A 26,454-nucleotide genomic window follows, 5' to 3' on the forward strand; every position below is an offset into this window, starting at 1 on the left:
CAAAACAGACAAAGGGGCTGGATGGTCTACGTCTGTAAATATAACTCAAATTCTCACCATCCCAAAATAAACTACTCCTCTAACTAACAACATTCCACATAGATGATGAGATACCATTCACCCATTCAAATGCTAAATACCTATTACCCATGCATTTTCACTGATTCACTCCTCTCACCTCTCCACCCAGCTTGCCCAGGTTTTTGGTATTACTCGGATCTGCTTGACAGTCCAGCTGAGGTCTTTCATCCCCCAATAGAGAAAATGCTGGAAAATCTCAGCAGGTCTGGCAGCATCAGGAAGGAGAGAAAAGAGCTGACATTTCGAGTCTAACTGACCCTTTGTCAAAACTTTGGCCAAGAACAGGAAAAGCAAGGGTCGTTGCAATGACATGTGGGGAAATTCACTATAAACCTTCTTCTAGCATAGAAAAGTAAAAAATGAGGTCTGCAGATGCTGGAGATCACAGCTGCAAATGTGTTGCTGGTCAAAGCACAGCAGGTTAGGCAGCATCTCAGGAATAGAGAATTCGACGTTTCGAGCATAAGCCCTTAAATACTGCAGTAGGCTTGTAAGATCAAATATTAAATTCCTGCTAACTTGCTTATTTGTTTGACCTTACTGAATGCCAAAACAGACAAAGGGGCTGGATGGTCTACGTCTGTAAATATAACTCAAATTCTCACCATCCCAAAATAAACTACTCCTCTAACTAACAACATTCCACATAGATGATGAGATACCATAAAACACCACTAACAATTACTGTTTCCTATCCTTCAGCTAAGTTCGTATTCATCTTGCTACTGTCCCTTGCATTCCATGACCTAGGTCCTAATCCCTTTTTTTAAGATTGGATTCCCTGCAGTGTGGAAACAGGCCCTTCGGCCCAACAAGTCCACACCGACCCTCCGAAGAGTAACCCACCCAGACTAATTTCCCTCTGACTAATGCACATAACAGTATGGGCAATTTAGCATGGCCAATTCACCTAACCTGCACATCTTTGGACTGAGAGGGGAAAGCAGAGCACCCGGAGAATGTGCAAACTCGACACAGAAAGTCACCCGAGGCTGGAATCGAACCTGGGACCATGGTGCTGTGAGGCAGCAGTGCTATCCACTGAGCCACCATGCCACCCTTTTTCTATTGATGTGCTTACAGAAGTGTTTTGATTTCCTTCTGTGTTAGCTGCCAGTCATTCTTTATAATCTCTTTGCTTTTGATTTTTGATTTTTCACTTTCTTTCTGAACATTCTGTTTTCAGTTTGGTTTTCAACTATATTCACTACCTGACACATTTTCTTCTTGAATTTTTATTTCCTATGGCATCCAGGGAATTTGAGGTTTGTTTATCCAGCCTTTCCCTTTTAACAGAATACACCTGAACTGCAGCCAAACCTCCTTCCCTTTGAAGGTAGCCTATTGTTCAGCTATGGTCATTCCTGCTAACCTTTGATTCCAATTAATCCAGTTCAGCTGCTTCTGCCTCATTGAAGTCTGCTCTCCGTCAGAAGAAAGTGAGGACTGCAAATGCTGGAGATCAGAGTCGAGAGTGTGTTGCTGGGAAAGCACAGCATTCCTGATGAAGAGTTTTTGCCCTAAACGTCAATTCTCATGCTCCTCGGATGCTGCCTGACTTGCTGTGCTTTCCCAGCAATACACTCGGAACTCTGCTGTCAGTTAATTAAACATCTTCGTTTAACCTCTCCTCACTGACTTGCACTGACAATTCTAGGTTTATTTTGAGAATTCCTGCTCTATCCTGCCTCTTCTAGTTTTGTCTACCCTTCAATAGAAACACACACTACAGTGAGGTAGCTTAACCTACTGTGGCTGTTTCAGCTCTCTGAAAGAGCTACCAATTCTTTGTGATGGTTCCATTGCATACCCATTTTCCATATTAAGAAATTATCCAATTCACTTTTGAAAGTTGCTATTAAATCTGCTTCCACTTCCCATCGGCAGTGTATAACAGATCATAACAAGAGAGAAACAGCTCAGTAGAAAATATCTCTTCTTTACCTGGTTGTTCTGAAACTGATCATGAATCTGCATTATCAAGTTATAGATTGTCTGCCATTGAGCTTCTCAAATCTGTTATTAACATCCTTGGTTTTTACCTAATTTCCATGTCTTGCGTCAACTGTAGTCTTTGAAATCCCATTTCCCTTTTCAAAGTTAATACTGAATTGCATCATTTGCACTTTCACAGTGCATTCTGGATATCTCACTATACAAAATAACTCTTCCTTTTATCTCTGCTCTTTCTTCCCATTTACTGCATCAATCTACAAACATCATCCACACTGTAGCCCAACATGTCTGAGAGAATTTAGGTTCAACTACCTATGTACTTCAATGTAACCTGCTGTATTTTGTTCTAGAAACAATGAATTTAGAATAGAATTAATCAGCACAAAATGGATTAAAACAGCTTTCAGTTCTGCTCAACAGGACTGCTTTGTTAAATGATAAGATTCTGATAAAGTGGGAAAGTCACTCAGTCAAGTCTTAAGGATTTGGAGTAATTATTTCATCATTGTTGACAGTAATCAAGTGCTTAGGTGGATCTGTAGCAACATCTCACATTAGAGAGATGAAAAACGTGAATGTATCAATTTGGCTCCACATTATCTGAAGTTTGCACCATGTTTTTTTTTAATGTATTGCATTTTAATGTTAGCATGCATCGTAAGTACAGATTAAGGTAGAATCATAGTGGAAGTCTGACATAATGCAGATGATAGGGGCCAAAAAGAGAGACATTTTAGATGGGTACTTCAGATCCTTTTGCTGGCAGCTGCATACTTAATCATGGAGAGATTATTTTACAAAATCAAGTAGCTATGTGGGATTGAAGCAGAATTTTAAAAAGAGAAAAGCATTTCTTTTTAGCCGGAAAAATCAATTGTCACGTTGAGCCAAGGTGATGGGCTGCAATAAATGTGGTTTTTGGATAGAAACAGTATTAATTTCATCTGTATGCTTCAATCTCATGGTATGGAGGTCTGGTGTTGGACTGGGATGGACAAAGTTAAAAATCACACAACAGGTATTAAGCAAAAACTTTCAAAAGCTGATTGGGGACAGATGTTCGCAGGGAAAGGGACGGCTGGAAAATGGGAAGCCTTCAGAAATGAGATAACAAGAATTCAAGAAAGTATATTACTGTTAGGGTGAAAGGGAAGGCTGGAAGGTACAGGAAATGCTGGATGACGAAAGAAATTGAGGGTTAGGTTACTAAAAGAAGGAAGCATATGTCAGGAATAGACAGGATAGATTGAATGAATCCCTTAGAAGAGTATAAAGGCAGTAGGAATATACTTAAGAGGGAAATCAGGATGGCAAAAAGGGGACATGAAATAGCTTTGGGGAATAGAATTAATGAGAATCCAAAGGGTTTTTACAAATACATTAAGGACAAAAGAGTAACTAGGGAGAGAATAGGGCCTCTCAAAGATCAATAAGGCAGCCTTTGTGTGGAGCCGCAGAAAATGTGGGAGATACTAAACGAGTATTTTGCATCAGTGTTTACTGTGGAAAAGGACATGGAAGATATAGAATGTAGGGAAATAGATGGTGACATCTTGAAAAATGCCCATATTACAGAGGAAGAAGCACTGGATGTCTTGAAATGCATGGAAATGAATAAATCCCCAGGACATGATTAGGTGTATTCTGTGGGAAGGTAGAGAAATGATTGCTGGGCCTCTTGCTGAGATATTTGTATCATCGATAGTCACAGGTGAGGTGCCGGAAGACTGGAGGTTGGCAAACGTGGTGCCACTGTTTAAGAAGGGTGATAAGGACAAGCCAGGGAACTACAGGCCAGTGAGCCTGACGCTGGTGGTGGGCAAGTTGTTGGAGGTACATCCTGTCCCTCAGGATTCCACATATTTGGAAAGGCAAGGACTGATTCGGCACAGTCAACATGTCTTTGTGCGTGGGAAAACGTGTCACACAAATTTGAGTTTTTTGAAGTATCAACGAGGATTGATGAGGGCAGAGCAGTAGATGTATCTATATGGACTTCAGTAAGGCGTTTGACAAGGTTCCCCATGGGAGACTGGTTAGCAAGGTTAGTGGGTGATACGGTGGCACAGTGGTTAGCACTGCTGCCTCACAGCGCCAGAGACCTGGGTTCAATTCCTGCCTCAGGCGACTGACTGAGTGGAGTTTGCACGTTCTCCCTGTGTCTGCGTGGGTTTCCTACGGGTGCTCCGGTTTCCTCCCACAGTCCAAAGATGTACGGGTCAGGTGAACTGGCCATGCTAAATTGCCCATAGCGTTAGGTAAGGGGTAAATATAGGGATGTGGGTTGCGCTTCGGCAGGTCGGTGTGGATTTGTACGGCCGAAGGACCTGTAAGTAATCTAATCTAATCTAATGTCATGGAATGCGGGGAGAACATTTGGATACAGAACTGGCTCAAAGGTAGAAGACAGAGGGTGGGTGGTGGTGGTCACAGGCCTCCAGTCTGAAAACCAGTGGAGTGCCACAAGGATTGGTGCTGGGTCCACTACTTTTCATCATTTACATAAAATGATTTGGATGTGAGCATAAGAGGTATAGTTAGTAAGTTTGCAGATGACACCAAAATTGGAGGTGTGGTGGACTGCGAAGAACATTTCCTCAGATTACAACGGGATCTTGATCAGATGGGTGAATGGGCTGAGGAGTGGCAGATGGAGGTTATTTTAGAAAAATGTGAGATGCTATATTTTAGGAAAGCAAATCTTAGCAGGACTTATATACTTAATGGTAAGGTCCTCGGGATTTGTTGAACAAACAGATCTTGGAGTGCAGGTTCATTGCTCCTTGAAAGTGGTATTGCAAGTAGATAGGATAGTGGTATGCTTTTGGTATGCTTTCCTTTATCGGTCAGAGTACTGAGTACAGGAGTTGGGAGGTCATGTTGCGGCTGTACAGGACATTGGTTAGGCCACTGTTGGAATATTGTGTGCAATTCTGCTCTCATTCCTATTGGAAAGATGTTTTGAAACTTGGAAGGGTTCAGAAAGATTTCCAAGCATGTTGCCAGGGTTGGAGGATTTGAACTATAGGGAGAGGCTGAACAGGATGGGGCTGCTTTCCTTGGAGCTATGGAGGCTGAGGGGTGACCTTATTGAGGTTTACAAAATTATGAGGGGCATGGATAGGATAAATAGACAAAGTCTTTTCCCTGGGGTGGGGGAGTCAGCATAGGTTTAGGGTGAGAGGGGAAAGATATAAAAGAGACCAAAGGGACAGCTTTTTCACAGGAAGGGTGGTACATGTATGGAATGAGCTGCTAGAGGAAGTGGTGGAGGTTGGTACAATTGCAACATTTAAAAGGCATTTGGATGGGTATATGAATAGGAAGGGTTTGGAAGGATATGGGCCAGGTGCTGGCAGGCGGCACTAGATTGGGTTGAGATATCTGGTCGTCATGGACGGGTTGGACTGAAGGGTCTGTTTCCATGCTGTACATCTGTATGACCAAGTTATAGTCCAAAAGGTTTAGATGGAAGCACTGTACAAGCTTTTGGAGCACTGCTCCTTCGTCAGGTAGCTAGTGGGGCAGGATTATTTACTATAAATTCTGTGTCCTATGATCCTGATCCACTAGTTACCTGATGAAGGAGCGGCGCTCAGAAAGCTTGTACTTCCAATTAAGTCTGTTAGACTATAACCTGATGTTGTATGATTTTTAACTTAATCTCACAGGAGAGATTTATTTACCATGTTGGTAATAAAATTATTACCTTTCATATTTCTGCATGGGCATAATTTATTTTTTCTTGATGCAGTGAACACTCTCACTCTTGGTGAATTCGCAATACATTGATCCACTTCATATCAGACTTTCACTGCAATACAAGTATTTAGAGCAAGTCACTGGTTCCCGTGGTCAGGCTAGAACTGAACTTGGTAACTGCATTTTTATAATGAATTATGAACTCAATACTTCAGAATTCATTTGACTGAACACTCACGCTGATGGGGTAACATGATGTCTTAAAGATAAAGATCCAATTCTGTGATTGTTACAGTTGATGTCTGTGTTCAAGTCATGAAATATGAGAAGGCAGTCCAACAGTGTCAAACTCCACTCACATTCCCTTCCCCCACCCTACTTTATCTTTTACTTCTAGTTCCCTCTTAATTCCAAGGTGATAGTTTTCCTTTGCCATTGTGCTACTTCATGCTCCACATTACCAAGCGCTGACCGCCAAATTAGTTCAAAGCAACAGAAGCAAACTAACTGCTGAGCGGAGGACTGGGGAATTGTGCAAGATGGAGAATTTTGCAGAAATTAGAACAAAAGGAAATAGATTAGAAATTGTCTGCAGGAATTACTCAGCTAGTTTATTTTTCAAAGATGACATTTATATCGCAGCTGTTGCTTTAAGTGTGTGATTATTTTGTGCTGAAGCAGATCAGCTTGAGCAACACAGATATGTGCACAGTTTAGAGAACAGTTCCAGATTGCTCCTACTGAGTGGTCCTTTTCTTATGGAGAAATACTAGCTGTCTATTATTTCCCATTCCAGACAAAGGTTGAACCTCATCCACTTGGAGAAAGTGAGGGCTGCAGATGCTGGAGATCAGAGTCAAGTGTGTGGTGCTGGAAAAGCACAGCAGGTCAGGCAGCAACCGAGGAGCAAGAGAATTGACGTTTCAGGCATAAGCCCTTCATCAGGAATCCTTATGCCCGAAACGTCGATTTTCCAGCTACTCGGATGCTGCCCGACCTGCTGTTCTTTACTAGCACCACACTGTTGACCTGCATCCACTTGTACCAAGTTCCCAAACAAAAGTATGCTATGTTAAGTACACATTCAGACTCTACCTTTAATCTCAAATGGGTCACTTGCAACCTGACTAACATTTGTCCCAGTTTCTTTGAACACTGGCATGTTCCAATATCCAAATAAAAAAATTCCAGCAGACTGACAGATTCTCTTAATAATTACCAAGGTGTTTGTAATGCCGGTTGTGAGCTTGTAGTAAAATTTTCACTCGATCCAGAGGGGCAATTGTTGACTTTGCACAACATCCTGCAATACCTGCACAGAACATTTATGTAAATTAATTTTCAGCGGCAACAAAATGTTAATTTTCAACATTTTCATGTAATAAATAACACCAATTACCATCCTAAATTTGATGTCATGGTTGAGAAATCGATTGGCTGTGATCAAATGGCACAGCAAATTCAATGGGCCAAGTGACCTAATTCTGCTCTTGTATCTTATAGTCAGCTATAATTCAGTATAGCATAACGACCCAAGTTAAACACAACAAAACAGGAGAAGAAATAAAGAAATAAGACCATAAGAATGTAGGAGCGGAAGTAGGCTATTCAGCCCTTCAAATCTGCTGTACCATTCAATGAAATCATGGATGATCAGATAATCCCCAACTCCAGTTTGCTGCCTTTTTCATATAGCCCTTAATTCTCTTACTGATTAAAAAATTATTGTCTAGTTTTAGTAAGACCTCCCTATTTTTATACTCCATTCCCTTTGAAATAAAGACTTGCAGTCATTTGCCTTCACCATTACCTGATGTAAGGCGCTTTTTGTGATCCATGCACGTGGACTTCCAAATTCTTTTGAACTACAGTTTACTGTAGTCTTTCGCCATTTAAATAATATTCAGCTCTTCTATTCTTCCTGCCAAAGTGCATAACCTCACTTTCCCATATTATATTTCATCTGTCATGTTTTACCTACTCTACTCACCTGTGTTTATCCCCTTGTAGACTCTTTATGTCATCCTTACCCTTTGCCATTTCATTTATTTTTCTTCTGCAAATTTGGCTGTAGTATATTTATTTTCCTCATCCAAAACATTAAATCATTGTAAATAATTGTGGCCCCAGCATTTCTCATAACTGTATTTCACTAGTTACAGGCTACTATATTAAAAATGCTCCCTTCATCCAAACCTTGTCTACGAGTTTGCTGATTCTCTATTCATGCGACTACACCAACACCATCTGCTCTTATCTTATGAAATGCCTTATGTGTGCTACCTTAGCGAATGCCTTTTGGAAAGCCAGATACATTACACCCTGTACCAAATCTTGCTTACAACTTCTTAAAAGAACTGTAATAAGTTTGTCTGGATGATTTCCCCTTCATTGTTATGTATCTCTAAATCATTCATAACAGACTCCAGCAATTCCCATTGGCAGGTGTTAGTCTAACTGGCCTATAATTACCCTACTCCTTTGTCTCCCTACATTTTTGAATCAGGGTACTACAATAGCAATTTTCCACCATTTAAGGACTACTGGAAGATTACTACTAGTGCTTCCACTATCTAGGTACCTATTTCCTTCAATAATCATTTAATTCAGCCCTTTAAATCTGTTCTGCCTTTCAACAAGATTATGATCATCCCCTTCAAATCCACTTTGCTGCAGTATCCCTAAACCCCTTTAGCATCCAAAATTCACTCACCTTTGTCTTGAATAAAGTCAATAACTGCATGTCTATTGATTTCTAGATTCACAATCCTTTCAGTTGAGAAATTTCTCATCTCAGGCTCTGGTGCTGTCCACGCAATCTGGGAAATATCTGACACTCTCAGTAATTACTTTCTCAAGCTCCTTATGAATACAATGTTTAAATCAGATCAGTGTTCACTTTACTAAATGCTATCTAACTTCGATATAGGCCAAGTCCATTCAGTTTCACCTCATAGATAAACACATCATGCCGGAATCAGCCTAGTAAATCTTTGTTGCATTCCCTCAGAGGCAAATATATTCTGCATCCGGTGAGGAGATCAAAACACAATAATGTACTCTGGACATAGTCTCACCAAAGTTCCAATATTAGAGGGCAATTTATTCACTCATAGCTCTCAAAATAAAGGTGAATAGCCTATTTGTTCTCGGAACTGCTTGCTGTGGCTGCACATTAATTCTCCGATTTGTGTATGACATCCACGTTCTTTAAACACCAAAACATCCCTGTTCCTTAACATGCAAAATGTTTTGCTTTTTTATTATCCTTCAGAAATCCACTTCTCACCTCATATTCCATCTGCCATGATCTTGCATGCTTGTTTAACTCATTACTATTTCTTTGCAGCCTTTTAGTGCCTCCGTGCAATTTACTTTCCCACGTCAGAGACCTTAAATACAAACACTCAGTCTGCTCCTCTGAGACACTGAGATAGATTGTAAATAACTGAGGCCCAAACACTGATTCTTGCCCTTCCCTACTGGTGACAGCCGGCAAACCCAAAAAGTACCTGTTTATTCCCTCTCTTGGTCGCCTCAGTTAATTAATCTTTAATCCATGAACCCTAATTTTACACAATAATTTCCAGCGTGGCACCTTGTTGTACACCTTCCAAACGTCCAAATACACAATATTAACTGGTTCCCCTTAACTGCTCTGCTAGTTGCAACCTCAAGCCCCACTTCACAAGTTGAGCACAATTGCATTAAAAGAGGAAGTGTTTAAGAAACACAGCAGATCTAGCAGCATTTGCAAACAGGGAAAAAAACAATTGACGTTTTGAATCCAATATATCTCGTCTTCAGCTCAAACTGCATGGTTACACTCTCAGAAGTGCCAGCATCAGTTATGAAATTAAACCAAACACCCCATTTACACAACCAACAATGGTGAAATAAAGGAACTGAAGGAGACAGGAAGCAGAAGAAGAGGAACACAACATTAGAAGGTTATGGGGAGGAAGTAGTTGCCAAGGGAATGATGCAGAAGAGAAAGCAATGTCTCTGCCTTTTCTAATGTTTATATGAATTAAAAGACATTTTATGCAATGTTAGAACATAGAACAGAGGCCCTTCAATACTGCGCCAACTTGTGAAATCAATCTGAAGCCCAGCTATTCTACACTATTCCATTTTCATCCATATAGAAACCCACCAACACCCACAGCTACCTGGATTACACCTCTTCCCACCCTACTTCCTGCAAAAATGCCATCCTGTAGTTCCAATTCCTCCACCGTATCTGCTCCGAGGAGGACCAGTTCCACCACAGAACACACCACCAAATGGCCTCCTTCTTTAGAGATCGCAATTTTCCTTCCCACGTGGTTGAAGATGCCCTCCAAAGCATCTCATCCACATCCCGCACCTCTGCCTTCAAACCCCACCCCTCCAACCGTAACAAGGACAGAATCCTCTGGTCCTCACTTTCCACCCTACCAACGTTCGCAATAACTGCATCATCCAGCCACATTTCCGCCACCTCCAAACACACCCCACCATCAAGGATATATTTCCCTCCCCATCCCTTTCCGCTTTCCCCTGCCACCACAGAAATTGCAAAACCTGCGACCATACTCCTACCTCACCACCATCCAAGGCCCCAAAGGAGTCTTCCACATCCATCAAAGTTTCACCTGCACATCCACCAATATTATTTATTGCATCCGTTGCTCCCGATGCGGTCTCCTCTACATTGGAGAGACTGGACGATTCCTAGCAGAGCGCTTCAGCGCTTCGGGACACTCACACCAATCAACCCCACCGCCCCGTGGCCCAACATTTCAACTCCCCCTCCCACTCTGCAGAGGACATGCAGGTCCTGGGCCTCATCCACCGCTGCTCCTTCACCACTCAACGCCTGGAGGAAGAACGCCTCATCTCCTGCCTCGGAACACTTCAACCCCAGGGCATCAATGTGGACTTCACCAGTTTCCTCATTTCCCCTCACCCCCACCTTACCTCAGTTCCAACCTTCCAGTTCAGCACTATCCTCATGACCTGTCCTACCTGCCAATCTCCCTTCCCATCTATCCGCTCCACCCTCCCATCTGACCTATCACCTCCATCTCCATCCTCATTCACCTATTATACTCTTTGCTATCTTCTCCCCAAACCCAGCTCCCCCATTTATCTCTCCACCTCGGAGGCTTCCTGCCTCTATTCCTGATGAAGGGCTTTTGCCCGAAACATCAATTTTCCTGCTCCTCAGATGCTGCCTGACCTGTTCTTTTCCAGCACCACTCTAACCTAAACATTTTCATCCATATGCCTATCCAATTACCATTTAAATACCCTTAAAGTTGGAGAGTCTACTACTGTTGCAGGCAGAGTGTTCCATGACCCTACTATTCACTGAATAAAGAAACTACCTCTGACATCTGTCCTATATCTGTCACCCTTCAATTTAAGGCTATGTCCCCTTGTGCTAGCCATCACCATTCGAGGAAAAAGGCTCTCACGGTCCACCCTATCTAACCTCTGATTATCTTGAATGTCTCAACTAAGTCACCTCTCAACCCTCTTTTTAACAAAAACAGCCTCAAATCCCTCAGCCTTTCTTCGTAAGACCTTCCCTCCATACCAGGCAACGTCCTCGTAAATTTAAGTTGAACTTTAAGTACATTTAAGTCGTCACTGGACAAGCATATGGACGTACATGGAACAGGTTGGCACAACATCGAGGGCTGAAGGGCCAGTACTGCGCTGTAATGTTCTATGTTCTAAATCTCCTCTGAATCCTTTCCAAAGCCTCAACATCCTTCCTATAATGTGGTGACCAGAATTGTATGCATTACAACAGTGCAGCCGCACCAGAGTTTTGTACAGCTGCAGCATGACCTCTAGGCTCTGGAACTCAATCCCTCTACTAATAAAAGCTAACACACCTTTTTAACACCCTATCAACCTGGGTGGCAACTTTCAGGGATCTATGTACATGGACATCAACGTCTCTCTGCTCATCTGCACTGTCAAGATTCTTACAATTGGCCCAGTACTCTGTATTTCTGTTGCTTCTTCCAGAGTGAATCACCTCACGCTTTACTGCGTTAAACTCCATTTGCCACCTCTCAGCCCAGCTCTGCAGCTTATCTAAGCCCCTCTGTAACCTGCAATATCCTTCAGTACTAACCACAACTCTACCGACCTTACTGCCATCCACAAATTTACTAACCCATCCTTCTATGCCCTCATCCAGGTCATTTATTTAAAATGACAAACAGCAGTGGACCCAAAACAGATCCCTGCTGTATACCATTAGTAACTGAACTCCAGGATGAATACTTTCCATCAACCACCACCCTCCGTCTTCTTTCATCTAACCAACTTCTGATCCAAACCGCTAACTCAATCTCATAATTTGTGCAGTAGCCTACTGTGGGGAACCTTATCAAACACCTTACTGAAATCTGCATACACCACATCAACTGCTTTACCCTCATCCACCTGTTTGGTCACCATCTCAAAGAACTCAGTAGGGTTTGTGAGGCATGACCCACCCTTCACGAAAGTGTTGACTATCCCATATCAAATTATTCCTTTCGAGATGATTATAAATCCTCTCTCTTATACCTCTTTTCAACACTTTACCCACAATCAAAGTAAGGCTCACTGGTCTATAATTACCATGGTTGCCTCTACTCCCCTTCTTAAACAAGGGGAACAACATTTGCTGTCCACCAGTCTTCTGTCACTATTCCTGTAGACAATGACAACATAAAGATCAAAGCCAAAGGCTTGGCAATCTCATCCCTGTCTTCCCAGAGAATCCTAGGATAAATCCCATCCTGCCCAGGGGACTTGTCTATTTTTACACTTTCCAGAATAGCCAACAGCTCCTCCTTGTAAATCTCAATCCCATCTAGTCTAATAGCCTGTACCTCAGTATTCTCCTCAGCAACGTTGTCTTTTTCATGTGATGAAAAGTATTTATTTAGCACTTCCCCCATCTCTTCTGACTCCATCCACAACTTCCCACTACTATCTTTGATTGGTCCTAATTTGACTCTAGTCATTCTTTCATTCCTGATATACGAATGGAAAGCTTTAGTGTTTTCCTTGATCCTACTTGCCAAGAATCACTGTGAAATGAAAAATAGTGCTGAAATCGAGAGAGATGGTGACAAGCTAAATGTCTTGTGCAGAATGGGAATCTGATGTCATGGTCAAAGCTCAAAGATTTGATGAAGCATCCTAAAGAAGGAAACCAAGGCAGAAAAACAGAGTGATTTAAGGAAGGAGTTTAGGATCTACACAACTAAAGGTACTGCCACCAACAGTGGTACATTCAAAATCTAGAGTGCTCAAAAACAGAATCCAAGGAGTGTAGCTATCGTCGAGTTGTGGCATCCAAGAACATTGCACAGAAAGGATTTGATCATCATTACTTTCCAGGATCCAACCATTTGCAGTGTAATTCCTTGCCTTTTTAATTTTTCCTATGTGCATTACCTCATACTACTCCGGTTTGAATTCCATTTACGACAGCTCTGTCCACCTGAGTTGTTTTTGATATCCACTTACAGTTTATAGCTATCCTCCTCACAACCTTACCAATTCACACGCCACCTTCGAACATCTTGATCATATCCCCTACATTTAACTTCAAATCATTAATGTATACCACAAACAGCAGGGAATCCAACACCTAGGCTTGCGCAACCCCACTGGAAATGGACTTGTAGTCACAGAAACATCCTTCCTCCAACATCCTCTATTTTCTGCCTTTCAGCCAATTGTGGCTGCCTTTCTGACTTGGATTCCATGGGCTCTTAACTTTCTTGACCATTAAGTCATGCTAAAGTCCGTTAGACCACATCAAATGCACTATCATAATTTCTCCTGATTACTTTCTCAAAATAAATTGATCAAACTTGTCAAACACGAACCGGCATCTGTTCAACTTGATACATTTAGTTCCTCAGAATTCTTTCTAATAACTCATGCACTGGTGAGGTTAGATTGACTGCTCTGTAATTTCCAAATCTATCCTTTCCTCCACTTTTTAATGATGGGGCATTGTTGGCAGTCCTCTGGCACCTCACCCTTAGCCAAAGAGAATTACTGCAGGAGCCCCCAATATCTTCTGCCATACCTCCCTCAACTGTTGGGCCTGCAGGTTTATTCATGTTTAAGGCTGTAAAATCTCCTCTATTTAATTTATTCTAATATTTCACAATCCCCCATTTTGGTGTCTGTACCCTGTTATCCTTTTCCACTGTGAAGACTGATGGCAAATATTCATTGAAAACTGTTTCCTTCTCTTCTAGGTCCAAATATACATTACTTCCATGACCTTTAAAGGCCCTTGTCTTTCCCTCACTATCCTTTTGCATTTTATATATCCGAGTTTTATTTTGTTCTATCCACCAATGCTCATTCTCTCTCCTAGCTTTTTTTAATACTCCTGCAGGAACTCTGCCAGATTGAGCCGTGTCTCAGATAAGTTCCTCTTCTTTTCCTAATCATGATGTTGATGTTCCTTGACGCCCAGAGTTTTATGGTCGTGGTCTCATCCTTTGTCTTTACAAGAACATATTTGCCTTGTATTCTTACTGTTTTTTTTCTGAATGCCTTCCACTACTCTGACAGCTTTAGCTGCAAACAGCTGTTGTCAGTCCACTTGGGCTAAATCATATAGAGTCATAGAGAGTCCAAGTCTATGTTTGGAAAGTTAAAGTCCCCTATAACCACCCTATTATTCTTACAGATAGCTGAGATCTCCTTACAAGTTTGTTTCTCAATTTCCCTCTGACTATTAGGGGATCTATAACACAATCCCAATAAGGTGATCAGCTCCTTATTTCTCAGTTCCACCCAAATAACTTCCCTGGATGTATTTGCAGGAATATGCTCCCTCAGCACAGCTATAATGCTATCCCTTATCAAAAACACCGCTCCCCCTCCTCTCCTGCCTTCCTTTCTATCCTTCCTGTAGCATTATCTCAGGAAAATTTGCCTTTCCCTAGTTTGGAACTTTTATCGTGGCCCATCCTTAACATAGAACAGTATAGCACAGTACAGGCCCTTTAGCTCTTGATGTTGTGTCATCCTTTTATTCTACTCTAAGATCAAACTAACCTACATACCCATCATTTTACTATCATCCATGTGTCTATCCAAGAGTCGCTAAAATGTCCGTAATGTATCTGGCTTTACTACCACCGCTGGCAGTGCATTCCCTGCACCCACCACTATCTGTGTAAAGAACCGACCTCTGACATCTAATTACCTTAAAATTATGCCCCCTCATGATAGCCGTTTCTGTCCTGGGAAAAAGTTTCTGGCTATTCACTCTATCAATCTTGTACACCTCTATCAACTTTCCTCTCACTCTTCATTGATAGAGTCATAGAGATGTACAGCATGGAAACAGACCCTTCAGTTCAACCCGTCCATGCCGACCAGATATCCCAATCCAATCTAGTCCCACCTGCCAGCACCCAGCCCCTATCCCTCCAAACACTTCCTATTCATATACCCATCCAAATGCCTCTTAAATGTTGAAATTGTACCAGCCTCCACCACTTCCTCTGGCAGCTCATTCTATAGCCGTACCACCCTCTGTGTGAATAAGTTGCCCCTCTCACCCTAAACCTATGCCCTCTAGTTCTGGACTCCCCAACCCAGGGAAAAGACTTTATCTATTTATCCTATCCATGCCCCTCATAATTGTGTAAACCTCTATAAGGTCACCCCTCAGCCTCCGACGCTCCAGGGAAAACAGCCCCAGCTTGTTCAGCCTCTCCCTATAGCTCAAATCCTCCAACCCTGGCAACATCCTTGCAAATCTTTTCTGAACCCTTTCAAGTTTCACAACATCTTTCCAATAGGAGGGAGACCAGAATTGCACGCAATATTCCAACACTGGCCTAACCAATGTCCTGTACATCACAACATAACCTCCCAACTCCTGCACTCAATACTCCAACCAATAAAAGAAAGCATACCAAACGCCTTCCTCACTATCCTATCTACCTGAGACTCCACTTTCAACAAGCTATGAACCTGCACTCCAAGGTCTCTTTGTTCAGCAACACTCCCTAGGACCTTACCATTAAGTGTATAAGTCCTGGTAAGATTTGCTTTCCCAAAATGCAGCACCTCACATTTATCTGAATTAAACTCCGTCTGCCAGTTCTCAGCCCATTGGCCCATTTGGTTGTAATCTGAGGTAACCCTCTTCGCTGTCCAATACACCTCCAATTTTGGTGTCATCTGCAAACTTACTAACTGTACCTCTTATGCTCACATCCAAATCATTTAAGTAAATGACAAAAAGTAAAGGATCCAGCACCGATCCTTGTGGCACTCCACTGGTCACAGGCCTCCAGTCTGAAAGGTCTTCTACCTTTGAGCCAGTTCTGTATACAAATGGCTAGTTATCCCTGTATTCTAACCTTGGTAATCAGTCTCCCACGGGGAACCTTGTCGAACGCCTTACTGTTACACTCTTCTTCGCTCCAACAAGAAAAGCCCTAGCTGTCTCAACCTTTTTTCATAAGACATGCCTTCCGGTCCAGGCATCATTCTGGTAAATCTCCTCTGCACCCTTCCTATAATGGAGTGACCAGAATTGAACACAATATTCCAAGCGTGGTCTAACTAGAGCTCTACAGAGCTGGAGCATATCCCCTGCTAATGAAAGCTAACACACCATACGCCTTCTTAACAACCCTAATAACTTGGGTAGTAACTTTGATGAATCTATGAACATGGACCCTAAGATCCCTCTGTTCCCCTACACTGCCATAAATATTGACAAGATTTGCCTGGATGCAACGTTTGTGTCTGCTTACATATTTAAAAATTCCCTTTATTACTGCCTTATTTACCTTATGTTTCTCTGAAACGTGATTATATATTTGATCCTCTATCTCTCCCTGACTGTTTGGGAAAGCATATAGCACGTACCCAACAGCATGTTTGCCCCTTTATGTGCTTTCTGCCTCAGCCCATATGGCCTCATTTAATGATCCTTCCAATGAAGGCATGGAAAAAATGCAGCATATTGAAACATTGGTGCCTTCATCTTCATGTAGATTAGGACAGTCAAATTGATAGAGGTAGCCATGAGGGAAAATTCAGAGAGTTTATTCAGAATAGTTTCTCATAACAATAGATTGTGGTTCTAACCAGGGATCAAGCTCTTTAATGTGCAATGAGACAGGTTCAATAAAGATCTCAGAGTAAAAGATCCCTTTGATAACAGTGACCATAACATGATAGGACTTAGAGTCCAGTTTGAGAGGGAGAAACTTTGATTAGAATCAACAATGCGAAACTTAAGGACAATTACAAAGGAATATGGGCAGAACTAGCTGGAATGGACTGGAAAAGGAGTTTAGATGCAGAGACAATAATAGCAAGCCTTTTAAAAATAGCTCATGATTGATAACAAAGATGTAGCCCAGTGACAAAGAAGAATTCTTAGAAGGAAATAAATCAACCATGGTTAACTAGGGAAGTTAAAGATAGCTAGGAGAAAGTGAGGACTGCAGATGCTGGAGATCAGAGCTGAAAATGTGTTGCTGAAACAGGAGAATCAACATTTCGGGCATGAGCCCTTCTTCGACTCATGCCCGAAACGTCGATTCTCCTGCTCCTTGGATGCTGTCTGACCTGCTGCACCTTTCCAAGTTAAAGATAGCATCAAATTGAAAATAAAAACACTAAGCCAGAGGATTGGTTACATTTATTTAAAAAAAAACAAAGGACTGTAGCGACTGTAAACCTCTTTACAGACTGTAAACCTCTACGAAGGTGGGCTTCATAGAATGAGTTCCTTATTGGGGTTGTTAATCTGATCCAATCAGGGAACCCTGACTGACAATATAACTAGGTGTGCAAAAAAAAAAGCACTACCGCAGTTAGACAGTAGTGAGGGGGTTAGCAGTAAAAAAAACACCAAGAATGTCAGTAGTTCTGTTCACTCTGAAAAAATAAATAAATAGGGGTGCATCACAGATGTTGACACTTTGGTAGCTGACTCTGAATGAGGCAGTACTAAAGTCGAGGAGTGTTCATGCATAAATAAAAGGTGACTTGGTGATGAATACCAGTCTCTGTGAAGTTATATCAAGACAACGAAACAAAAACCCAAAAAATAAACTATATGATTAAACTTACAACAAAATCAAGTCAGACAGCAAAGCCTATTTAAATATACAAAAAGAAAGAGTGACCAGAGAGACTTTATAGAATGAGGCTGGTGAAATAATAATGAGCATTCAGGAAAAGGCAGAGGAACTGAATAGAGGAACCTCGATTATCTGGCATTCTATTAACCAAACAAAATACTTCCTACTGTGGCATTCAGGTAATCGAGGTTCCTCTGCAAATACTTTGCATCAGTCTTCATAGTACATGCGCTAATAGCAGAATTACTAAACAAAGTATAAAAGGGGATGGGGAAGAAATAAATTCAAGAATTATCACTAGGTAAGAAACACTAGGGAAATTAATGGGGTTAAAATTAAGATTCAGAAAATTGCCAATGTCACACCCTTATTTTAAAAAATGAAAGAGACAAAGACCAGGTAACAATAGGCCAGCTGTGAGAAGAGTGTAAGCAAAATGGAAGACAGACATCATGGGATGTCTGAAGTTCTGAAGTTGTGGAATTCAAGATTGAGACCATGAAACTGTAAAGTGCTTTAGTGGAAAATGAGATGTTGTCCCTTAAGTCAACATTACATTAAGACAAAATTTGAAAGAGCAGGACAGTTATTCTGGGTCTCTGAAGCAATATTTATAGAAATACAGCAGCAAGAATAGATTATTTGGCCCTTCAAGCCACTTCACCTTTCACTATGTTTCTGTTTTTCTACCATACCCTTTTATCCCTTTATCCCTAAGTGCTATATTCAACTCCTTCTTCAAATCATGTAATATTTTATTATATAATTGCAGCAATTCATCCTTGCTGCTGTACTCAAATCCTCTCCACAGCCTTTGCTGCACCTACATGGTTACCTTCAGTGACTGGTGTATGAGGGATACCCAGGTCTTGTTGCACATACCCCTCTCTCAATTTATAACCAGATTATAATCAACCTTCCTGATTTTGCTTCCAACGTAGATAAGCTCACATTTGTCCACATGATGCTACATCTGCCATGCATTTGCCCACTCACTCATCTTGCCCTAACCCCATCACTTAAACATTCCGGAGCCTTCTCATAGCTCACCCTCCCACCCAACATTGTATCAACCACAAATTTGGAGACATTAGATGATGGAACTAAATGTAATAGGTTTTGTGAATAGCTTAGGTCCTAGCACTGAGCCCTGTCGTATCTCACTAGTCATTATGTAGAGGACTGGGGTGGACAAAGTTAGAAATCACACGATACCAGGTTATAGCCCAAGAGGTTTATTTGAAATCACAAGCTTTCAGAGCATGGCCCTTCAGGTGAAGTGTGAGGGAATCTCACAGAACACAGAATTTATGGGCAGAGAGATCAAAAGATCATATGTGAGTAGAGTGTCAAATAATAAATCTCTGCAGGTGATCAAGAGTGTTAGGTGGGGTGTGAGTAAAGTGTCAATAGCTGAATAACAACCAAAGGAATGACCTATAATCTGATTAAATGAGGCAGAGAGATATTACAAAAATTTAAGATGGTGCTGGAAACAAACGAAATGACTGGAATAACATGGAACACAAACAAAAGCCACTGGAAAAGCCAGCAGCATATGTGAAGGAAGGGTCACCAGACCAAAAACATTAACTCATTTTTTGTTAACAGATGCAAATAAAAACCGAATGAACTGCGGACACTGTAAATCACGGGCAAGAACACAGGTTGCGGGTGGGGGGGGCAGGGTCAGCAGGTCTGGCGGCATCTGTGAGGATAAATCAGAATTAACATTTCCGTTCCAGTGACCCTTCTTTTGGATTTTCTTCACAGATGCTACCAGATCTACTAGCCTTTCCAGCAGCTTCTGTTTGTGTTCCATGTTATTCCAGTTATTTGGTTTGTCTCCAGCACCATCTTATTTTTAAGTTTTTGTAATTATCTCTCTACCTCGATTGATCAGATTATAAGTCATCTCTTCGGTTGTTACTCAGCTACTGACACTTTACTCACACCATCTAACACTCTTGATCACCTGCACACTATTCCACACTCCACTCACCCAATCTGAATAATCTTTTGATCTCTCCACCCATAAATTCTGTGTGCTTCCCTCTCACTTCACTTGACTAAGGACTACACTCCAAAAGCCTGTAACTTCATATAAACCTGTTGGATTGTAACCTGGTCTCATGTGATTTCTGCCTTTGTCCATTAGTCATTGCCTGCCATTCAGAAAAAAACCTGTTTATTTATACTCTACTTCCTGTCTGCAAACTAGTTTTCTATCCATTTCAATACAAAGGAACCTCAATTATCCGACACTGGATTATCCAAATTTTGGATTACTTGAAAAGATCGCAAGGTCCCAATGCATGGCTAAACGATCTTATCCGGCATTCGATTACCCAAACGATATACTCCCTGCCCTGGCCTTCGGATAATTGAGGTTCTTCAATACAAAAGCATCCATCCTTATATCCCTGAATCAACAACACAAAAACAGATTATTTGGCCATTCCTGTCTGTGGGAGTTGCTTTGTACAAACCATATTTTTGTGTAGCCAACTACAAATAATTATTCTTTAAAATAAATAATTCTTTAGCTGTGAGGCACTTTTGGACAGAATTGGATTGCAAAAAGCACCACATAAATGCAAGTCTTCCTTTTTCTTACAGTTAATTATAATGGACCAATTATTCATAATTTGGTTACCTCCGGCCACCAAGGAGCGCAGCCAAAAGAAGTCTCGACGAGTGGGGGCACCCACACCGGTTTTGGCACTGGCTGGAATGGATGCTTCTGTTGTCATGTCTACTGGAGGTTTGAAAGCTGTTTGGTCCTCCTGCAGCTACAAAAAAATTATCCAAAGTTAATCGAGTGCTAGATATCTCACAAATAAAGTATCACCAATGCTGCTTTCTATTTCTTCTCAAACATAACGTTACTGTTCTGAATATCTGTTGTGGGCGGCACGGTGGCACAGTGGTTAGCACTGATGCCTCACAGACCCGGGTTCATTTCCCAACTCAGGCGACTGACTGTGTGGAGTTTGCACGTTCTCCCCGTGTCTGCGTGGGTTTCCTCCGGGTGCTTCGGTTTCCTCCCACAGTCCAAAGATGTGCGGGTCAGGTGAATTGGCCATGCTAAATTGCCCGTAGTGTTAGGTAAGGGGTAAATGTAGGGGTAGGGGTATGGGTGGGTTGCGCTTCGTCGGGTCGGTGTGGACTTGTTGGGCCGAAGGACCTGTTTCCACACTAAGTAATCTAATCTAATCCCACCAAATCTACGAACATTCAAAGAGAAAATTACTGTAATGGGATCAGATGGTGGAGAACAATGTTTGTAGTGAACGAACAGGAAAACGTGATTATTCTTGATTGGATATTAAAGAATGTGGGAAGTGAGCAGAGGAGAGAGATTCAATGAGGTGGAATAATAAATCATATCTCTGAGCTACAAGTTCTAGATTTGTGAAAAGGGGTAAGATTTGCTTTCTGAGTACCCCATTAAATCATGTTATAATATTAAAGAGAATGTCAGGTTATCATATCAACTTACCTTTCACATCTCTCTTCAGAGGGTGCTAGCTTGGTTGGACTTTCCTGTCAGCATCACCTTAATTTTTCTATCTTCTTATCCCCTTTTCTACCCCCTCTATATTCTTCGAAGCTTTTTATTTGTTTGTGGGATGCATGTGTCACTTGCAAGAGCAGCTTTGGTGCCCATCTCTAATTGCTCGAAAGGTGATAGTGAACTGCCTACTTGAACTCCAGCTAAGTATCAGGAGCTGTTAGGAAGGGAGCTCCAGGATTCTGGCCAAGCTGAAAATGTGTTGCTGGAAAAGCGCAGCAGGTCAGGCAACATCCAAGGAGCAGGAGAATCGACGTTTCGGGCATGAGCCCTTCTTCAGGAATGAGGAAAGTGTGTCCAGCAGGCTAAGATAAAAGGTAGGGAGGAGGGACTTGGGGGAGGGGCGTTGGAAATGCGATAGGTGGAAGGAGGTCAAGGTGAGGGTGATGGGCCGGACTGGGGTGGGGGCGGAGAGGTGAGGAAGAAGATTGCAGGTTAGGAAGGCAGTGCTGAGTTTGAGGGATTTGACAAGGTGGGGGGAGGGGAAATGAGGAAACTAGAGAAATCTGAGTTCATCCCTTATGGTTGGAGGGTTCCCAGGCGGAAGATGAGACGCTCTTCCTCCAGCCGTCGTGTTGCTATGGTCTGGCAATGGAGGAGTCCAAGGACCTGCATGTCCTTGGTGGGGTGGGAGGGGGCGTTGAAGTGTTGAGCCACAGGGTGGTTGGCTTGGTTGGTCCGGGTGTCCCAGAGATTGATTAGGAATAGCAAACATAGCTTTACGTGTGGCAAATCATTTCTCATTAACTTGGCTGAGTTTTTTGAAGAACAGTGGTCATTGTCTATATAGATTTCATTTGAAAAGATTCTGCATGGTAGAATCCAGGGAGTGCTAGCCATTTGGATACAAAATTGGTTTGAAATTAGGAGACAGAGGGTGATGGCGGAGTGTTGGTTTTCAGACTGGAGGCCTGTGACCACCGGTATGCCACAAGGTTCAGCGCCAGGTTCACTGCTTTGTGACCTGGCAACATCCTTGTAAATCTTTTCTGAACCTTTTCAAAACAACAATCCTTCATGTAGAAGAGAGACCAGAATTGCACGCAGTATTCCAACACTGGCGTAAGCAATTTCCTATATCGCTGCAACATGATCTCCCAACGCCTATATTCAATGCATTAAACAATAAAGGCAAACATACCAAATGCCTTCTTCACTATCCTGTCAACCTGCAACTTCACTTTCGAGGAACTATGAACCTTCACACCAAGGTCTATTTGTTCAGAAACACTCCCCAGGACCTTACCATTAAGTGTACAAAGTTCTGTCCTGATTTGCCTTTCTAAAATGCAGCACCTCACATTTAAGTAGATTAAACTCCATTTGCCACTCCTCAGTCCTTTAGCCCATCTGATCAAGGTCCCATTGTACTCTGAGGTAAACTTTGTCATTGTCCACTACACCTCCAATTTTGGTGTTTTCTGCAAACTTACTAAACATACCCCTTATGTTCACATCCAAATCATTTACATAAATGACAAAAGGCAGTGGATCCAGCACCAATCTCGTCAGACCACAGCTCAAATACTGTAAACAGTTTAGGTGCCATTATCTAAGGGAAGATGTACTGGCACTGGAGACAGTCCAGAGGAGGTTCACTTCGGCTAAGGAGAAGTTGAGCCCATACTTATGGGCTTATATAAGTAGTAAAAGAGGCAACTTGATTGAAACATACAAGATTCTTCAGGGCTTGACAGGTTAGACAGATAAAGGTAGTTTCCCCTTGTGGGAGAATCTAGGTCGAGGGCAAAATCTCAGAATAAGGGGCAATGTGGGAAAGAAGACTAAGAGTGTGGCAGACGCAGAGATGGGGGCTGTGAGAAAGGCTGGTAGGGTGTTGGAAGAGAGACATGGAAGATGAAGAGGGGAGGAGAGACACTGGGGAAGAGGGCGAGTTAGGAGATGACCTGTTTAAGACAGAGATGAGGAGAAGTTTCTTCTTTCAGAGAATTTTTTTACAGTAGCTGAGTCACTATTCAAGACGGAGATAGACAAATTTTAATCAATAAAGGAATCGTTAATGTGGCATTAATGATCATTGGATCAACCATGATCTCATTGAATAGCAGAGCAGACCCAATGGCTGAATAGTTTACTTCTGCTGCTACATCATATGGTCTTATAGTACTGCTCAAAGCCTGGAACAGGATAGAGGGAAGACTGCTATCAAGGGAGCCATGACTGACACTATACATTGCCCACTGCTCATCAGCCCAAACAACTTATCTTTTGTTTTGCTGCCTGTAGGCCAAGTCTGCTACAGCATGAGAGGAAATGGCACTGAACACTAACATTATTAAAATAACTCCACAAAGTGACAGGATACAGGCCTAAGTCACCCCTTATTCACACAAAGCCTGACCAGAGTCAACTCCCAGAGTGGCAAAATGTCTAGCATTCCTGTTTATATCTGTTAGCCAGGGCTCCCTGATTGTACCAGATTAACAGCCTCAATCAGTGAATTTATATTCTACAAGGTCCACCTGACTGACCTAGTTACAATAATATTAACCAGAATGGTGTACACTACTCCAGGTGTAGTCTAAACCAAGACAACCCGTAAGTTTAACTTAACTTCTGTCCTTTGGAATTCTGTTCCTCCAGACATCACCCACATCCCTTTCTCCACTGTCTCCTCCTCTCTCCATCTCCCACATTTCTCTCCCCAGGCCCTACTAAGCTACCCCATAGCCAGAGTCTCTGCCTCATCCCACACTACCAGTCTCAATTCCAATAACACCTCCCCATTCCTCTTCACACCTCTCAATCTTCTCATTTTCCAATTTCTCTCTCTCTCTTTCGCACCTCTCTATCACAGACTCCCCCTGCACATCTCATCCTACTGACATCATCTCCCTGACCCATCTCACCTCCACCTTTCCCTGCACTGTCCATCTCACCCCTAACCTCATCATGCCCCCCGCCTATCTCACCCCCACTTCCAACTGTTTACCTATTTCTTCCCCCACTGCCCATCTCACCCCCATCCACATCAACCCCTCAGTCCATCAAACCCCATACCCCCATCATCCTCTCTCTCTGCCTGTCTCACTGTCCTCACCCTCCCCGTCTCATCACACACTTCCTCCCTCTTATCGCCCCCATCCCAAATCATCATTCTATCTCTTTCTCTCCCAGTCAGTCACTGTCCCTCTCCCTCACTCTCCCTATTGTCTCTTCTTCCCATCATCTCTCCCTCACAATCACTGACTCTCCTCACTACAATCTGTCCCCCAACCATTCTCACCCTTCCCTTCTCCCTCATTACCATCCTGACTCAGTCACCCATTCTCTTCCTCCACTCTCCTCCCCTTAATCTCTCTCAACACCCTCATTATCCCTCCTACTATCTACCTATTACACTCGTTCATTCCCACAGACTCTCCCATTCTTGTTTCCCACTCACTCTACCTCTTCCGAGCACACTCCCTATCTTCCCCCTCCCCGTCCTTCCTTCTTCTCCCCAGCCCTCCCCCCGACCTCGTCCCACCACCTCCCCGTCTCTCCCCATTCCCCACACCCTCCGCAGTCCCTCCCCCCCCCATCTGTTCCCCCTTCCCTGTTTCTCTCTCTCTCCATCCGATACTCCCTGCCTCTCTCCAGTCGCCGTCCACCACCACCCCCCCCCCCAACCTCATGAGATCGCTTCAAAAATACTGCCGGACCTGCAAAGCTTCTCCAGCAATTTATTTTTGTCTTACTCTCATTAGCCCTCCCTCACCCAATCTCAATACCCCTCCCTCCTTCTCACTGTCAGTCTGTGCCCTCACTCACTATCCGACTCACCTGCCGCCTCCGCGGCCTCTCTGCTCGATGCCCCAGTTCATCCGGGTCAGTGGCTCCACAGCGCCTCCGCCAGTGCGGGAGGAGGACATGACAGGAGCTCCCGGAGCATCCATAGCCCCCTCTATAGTGCAGCCTGCCGGGCAAGAGAGACTACAACTGAGGGAACTATTAGAGAATTTAGGTATCTATATTTACTATCCTTGCTTATAACGTTGTACATCTGAAAAACATGACAATTTATCTATCCGTAATGAACCATAAGTGAAATAGACGCTATATACCACATGGTAGCATCCAAGGAGCAGGAGAGTCGACGGTTTGGGCATGAGGGTAAAACGTGAGGTCTGCAGATGCTGGAGATCAGAGCTGAAAATGTGTTGCTGGTTAAAGCACAGCAGGTCAGGCAGCATCCAAGGAACAGGAGATTTGACGTTTCGGGCATGAGCCCTTCTTCAGGGATGAGGAAAGTGACACTTGGATGCTGCCTGACCTGCTGCGCTTTTCCAGCAACACATTTTCAGCTCTGATCTCCAGCATCTGCAGTCCTCACTTTCTCCTACTATAAACCACATATCCATCGTAGAAGATTAGAAACAAGTTGGATTGTGCATGAAATTTAACATAATTAAGCTACATAAGAAATAACTGAATTTTTATTTATAGTTTATAGATATGGAGAGAAGGTCTTACGAGGAAAGGCTGAGTGACTTGAGGCTATTTTCGTTAGAGAGAAGGTTTTAGAGATGGCTTAATAGAGACATATAAGATAATCAGAAGGTTAGATAGGGTGGACAGGGAGAGCCTTTTTCCAAGTATGGTGACGGCAAGCACGAGGGGGCATAACTTTAAATTGAGGGGTGATGAATATAGGACAGATGTCAGAGGTAGTTTCTTTACTCATAGTAAGGGTATGGAATGCTTTGCCTGCAATGATAGTAGTTTCGCCAACTTTAAGTACATTTAAGTCGTCATTGGACAAGCATATGGACCTACATGGAATATTGTAGATGGACTTCAGATTGGTATGACAGATCGGTGCAACATCGAGGGCCGAAGGGCCTGTACTGCGCTGTAATGTTCTATATGTTCTATATGAAGCTATTATTTACAAAATTTACTAGCATTTATAGATTATCTTTTCATGATGAACTAAAAATGTGTTGCTGGTTAAAGCACAGCAGGTTAGGCAGCATCCAAGGAACAGGAAATTCGACG

General features: G+C 42.6%; 1 protein-coding gene across 3 annotated transcripts in view; it reads right to left on the reverse strand.

Annotated features, from left to right (window-relative positions):
- Positions 1-25,287, reverse strand: part of slc25a16 (solute carrier family 25 member 16) — a 62,941-nt gene extending 37,654 nt beyond the window's left edge. Inside the window, exons 1-3 of one of the 3 annotated variants that reach the window (XM_060842299.1) lie at positions 25,240-25,287; positions 20,536-20,671; positions 6,959-7,051 (exon numbers count right to left, since the gene is read on the reverse strand). In XM_060842299.1, coding sequence (XP_060698282.1) covers positions 6,959-7,051; positions 20,536-20,632 — 190 coding nt within the window. In that variant the 5' untranslated portion in view covers positions 20,633-20,671; positions 25,240-25,287. Of the gene's footprint in view, positions 1-6,958; positions 7,052-20,535; positions 20,672-21,381; positions 21,468-25,239 lie in introns of those variants that run through there. The other 2 variants (XM_060842298.1, XM_060842300.1) reach the window with 2 other exon arrangements.
- Between the last annotated feature and the right edge of the window lie 1,167 nt (positions 25,288-26,454).

Source organism: Hemiscyllium ocellatum, chromosome 22 (assembly GCF_020745735.1).
Source record: "Hemiscyllium ocellatum isolate sHemOce1 chromosome 22, sHemOce1.pat.X.cur, whole genome shotgun sequence".
NCBI lineage: Eukaryota > Metazoa > Chordata > Chondrichthyes > Orectolobiformes > Hemiscylliidae > Hemiscyllium > Hemiscyllium ocellatum.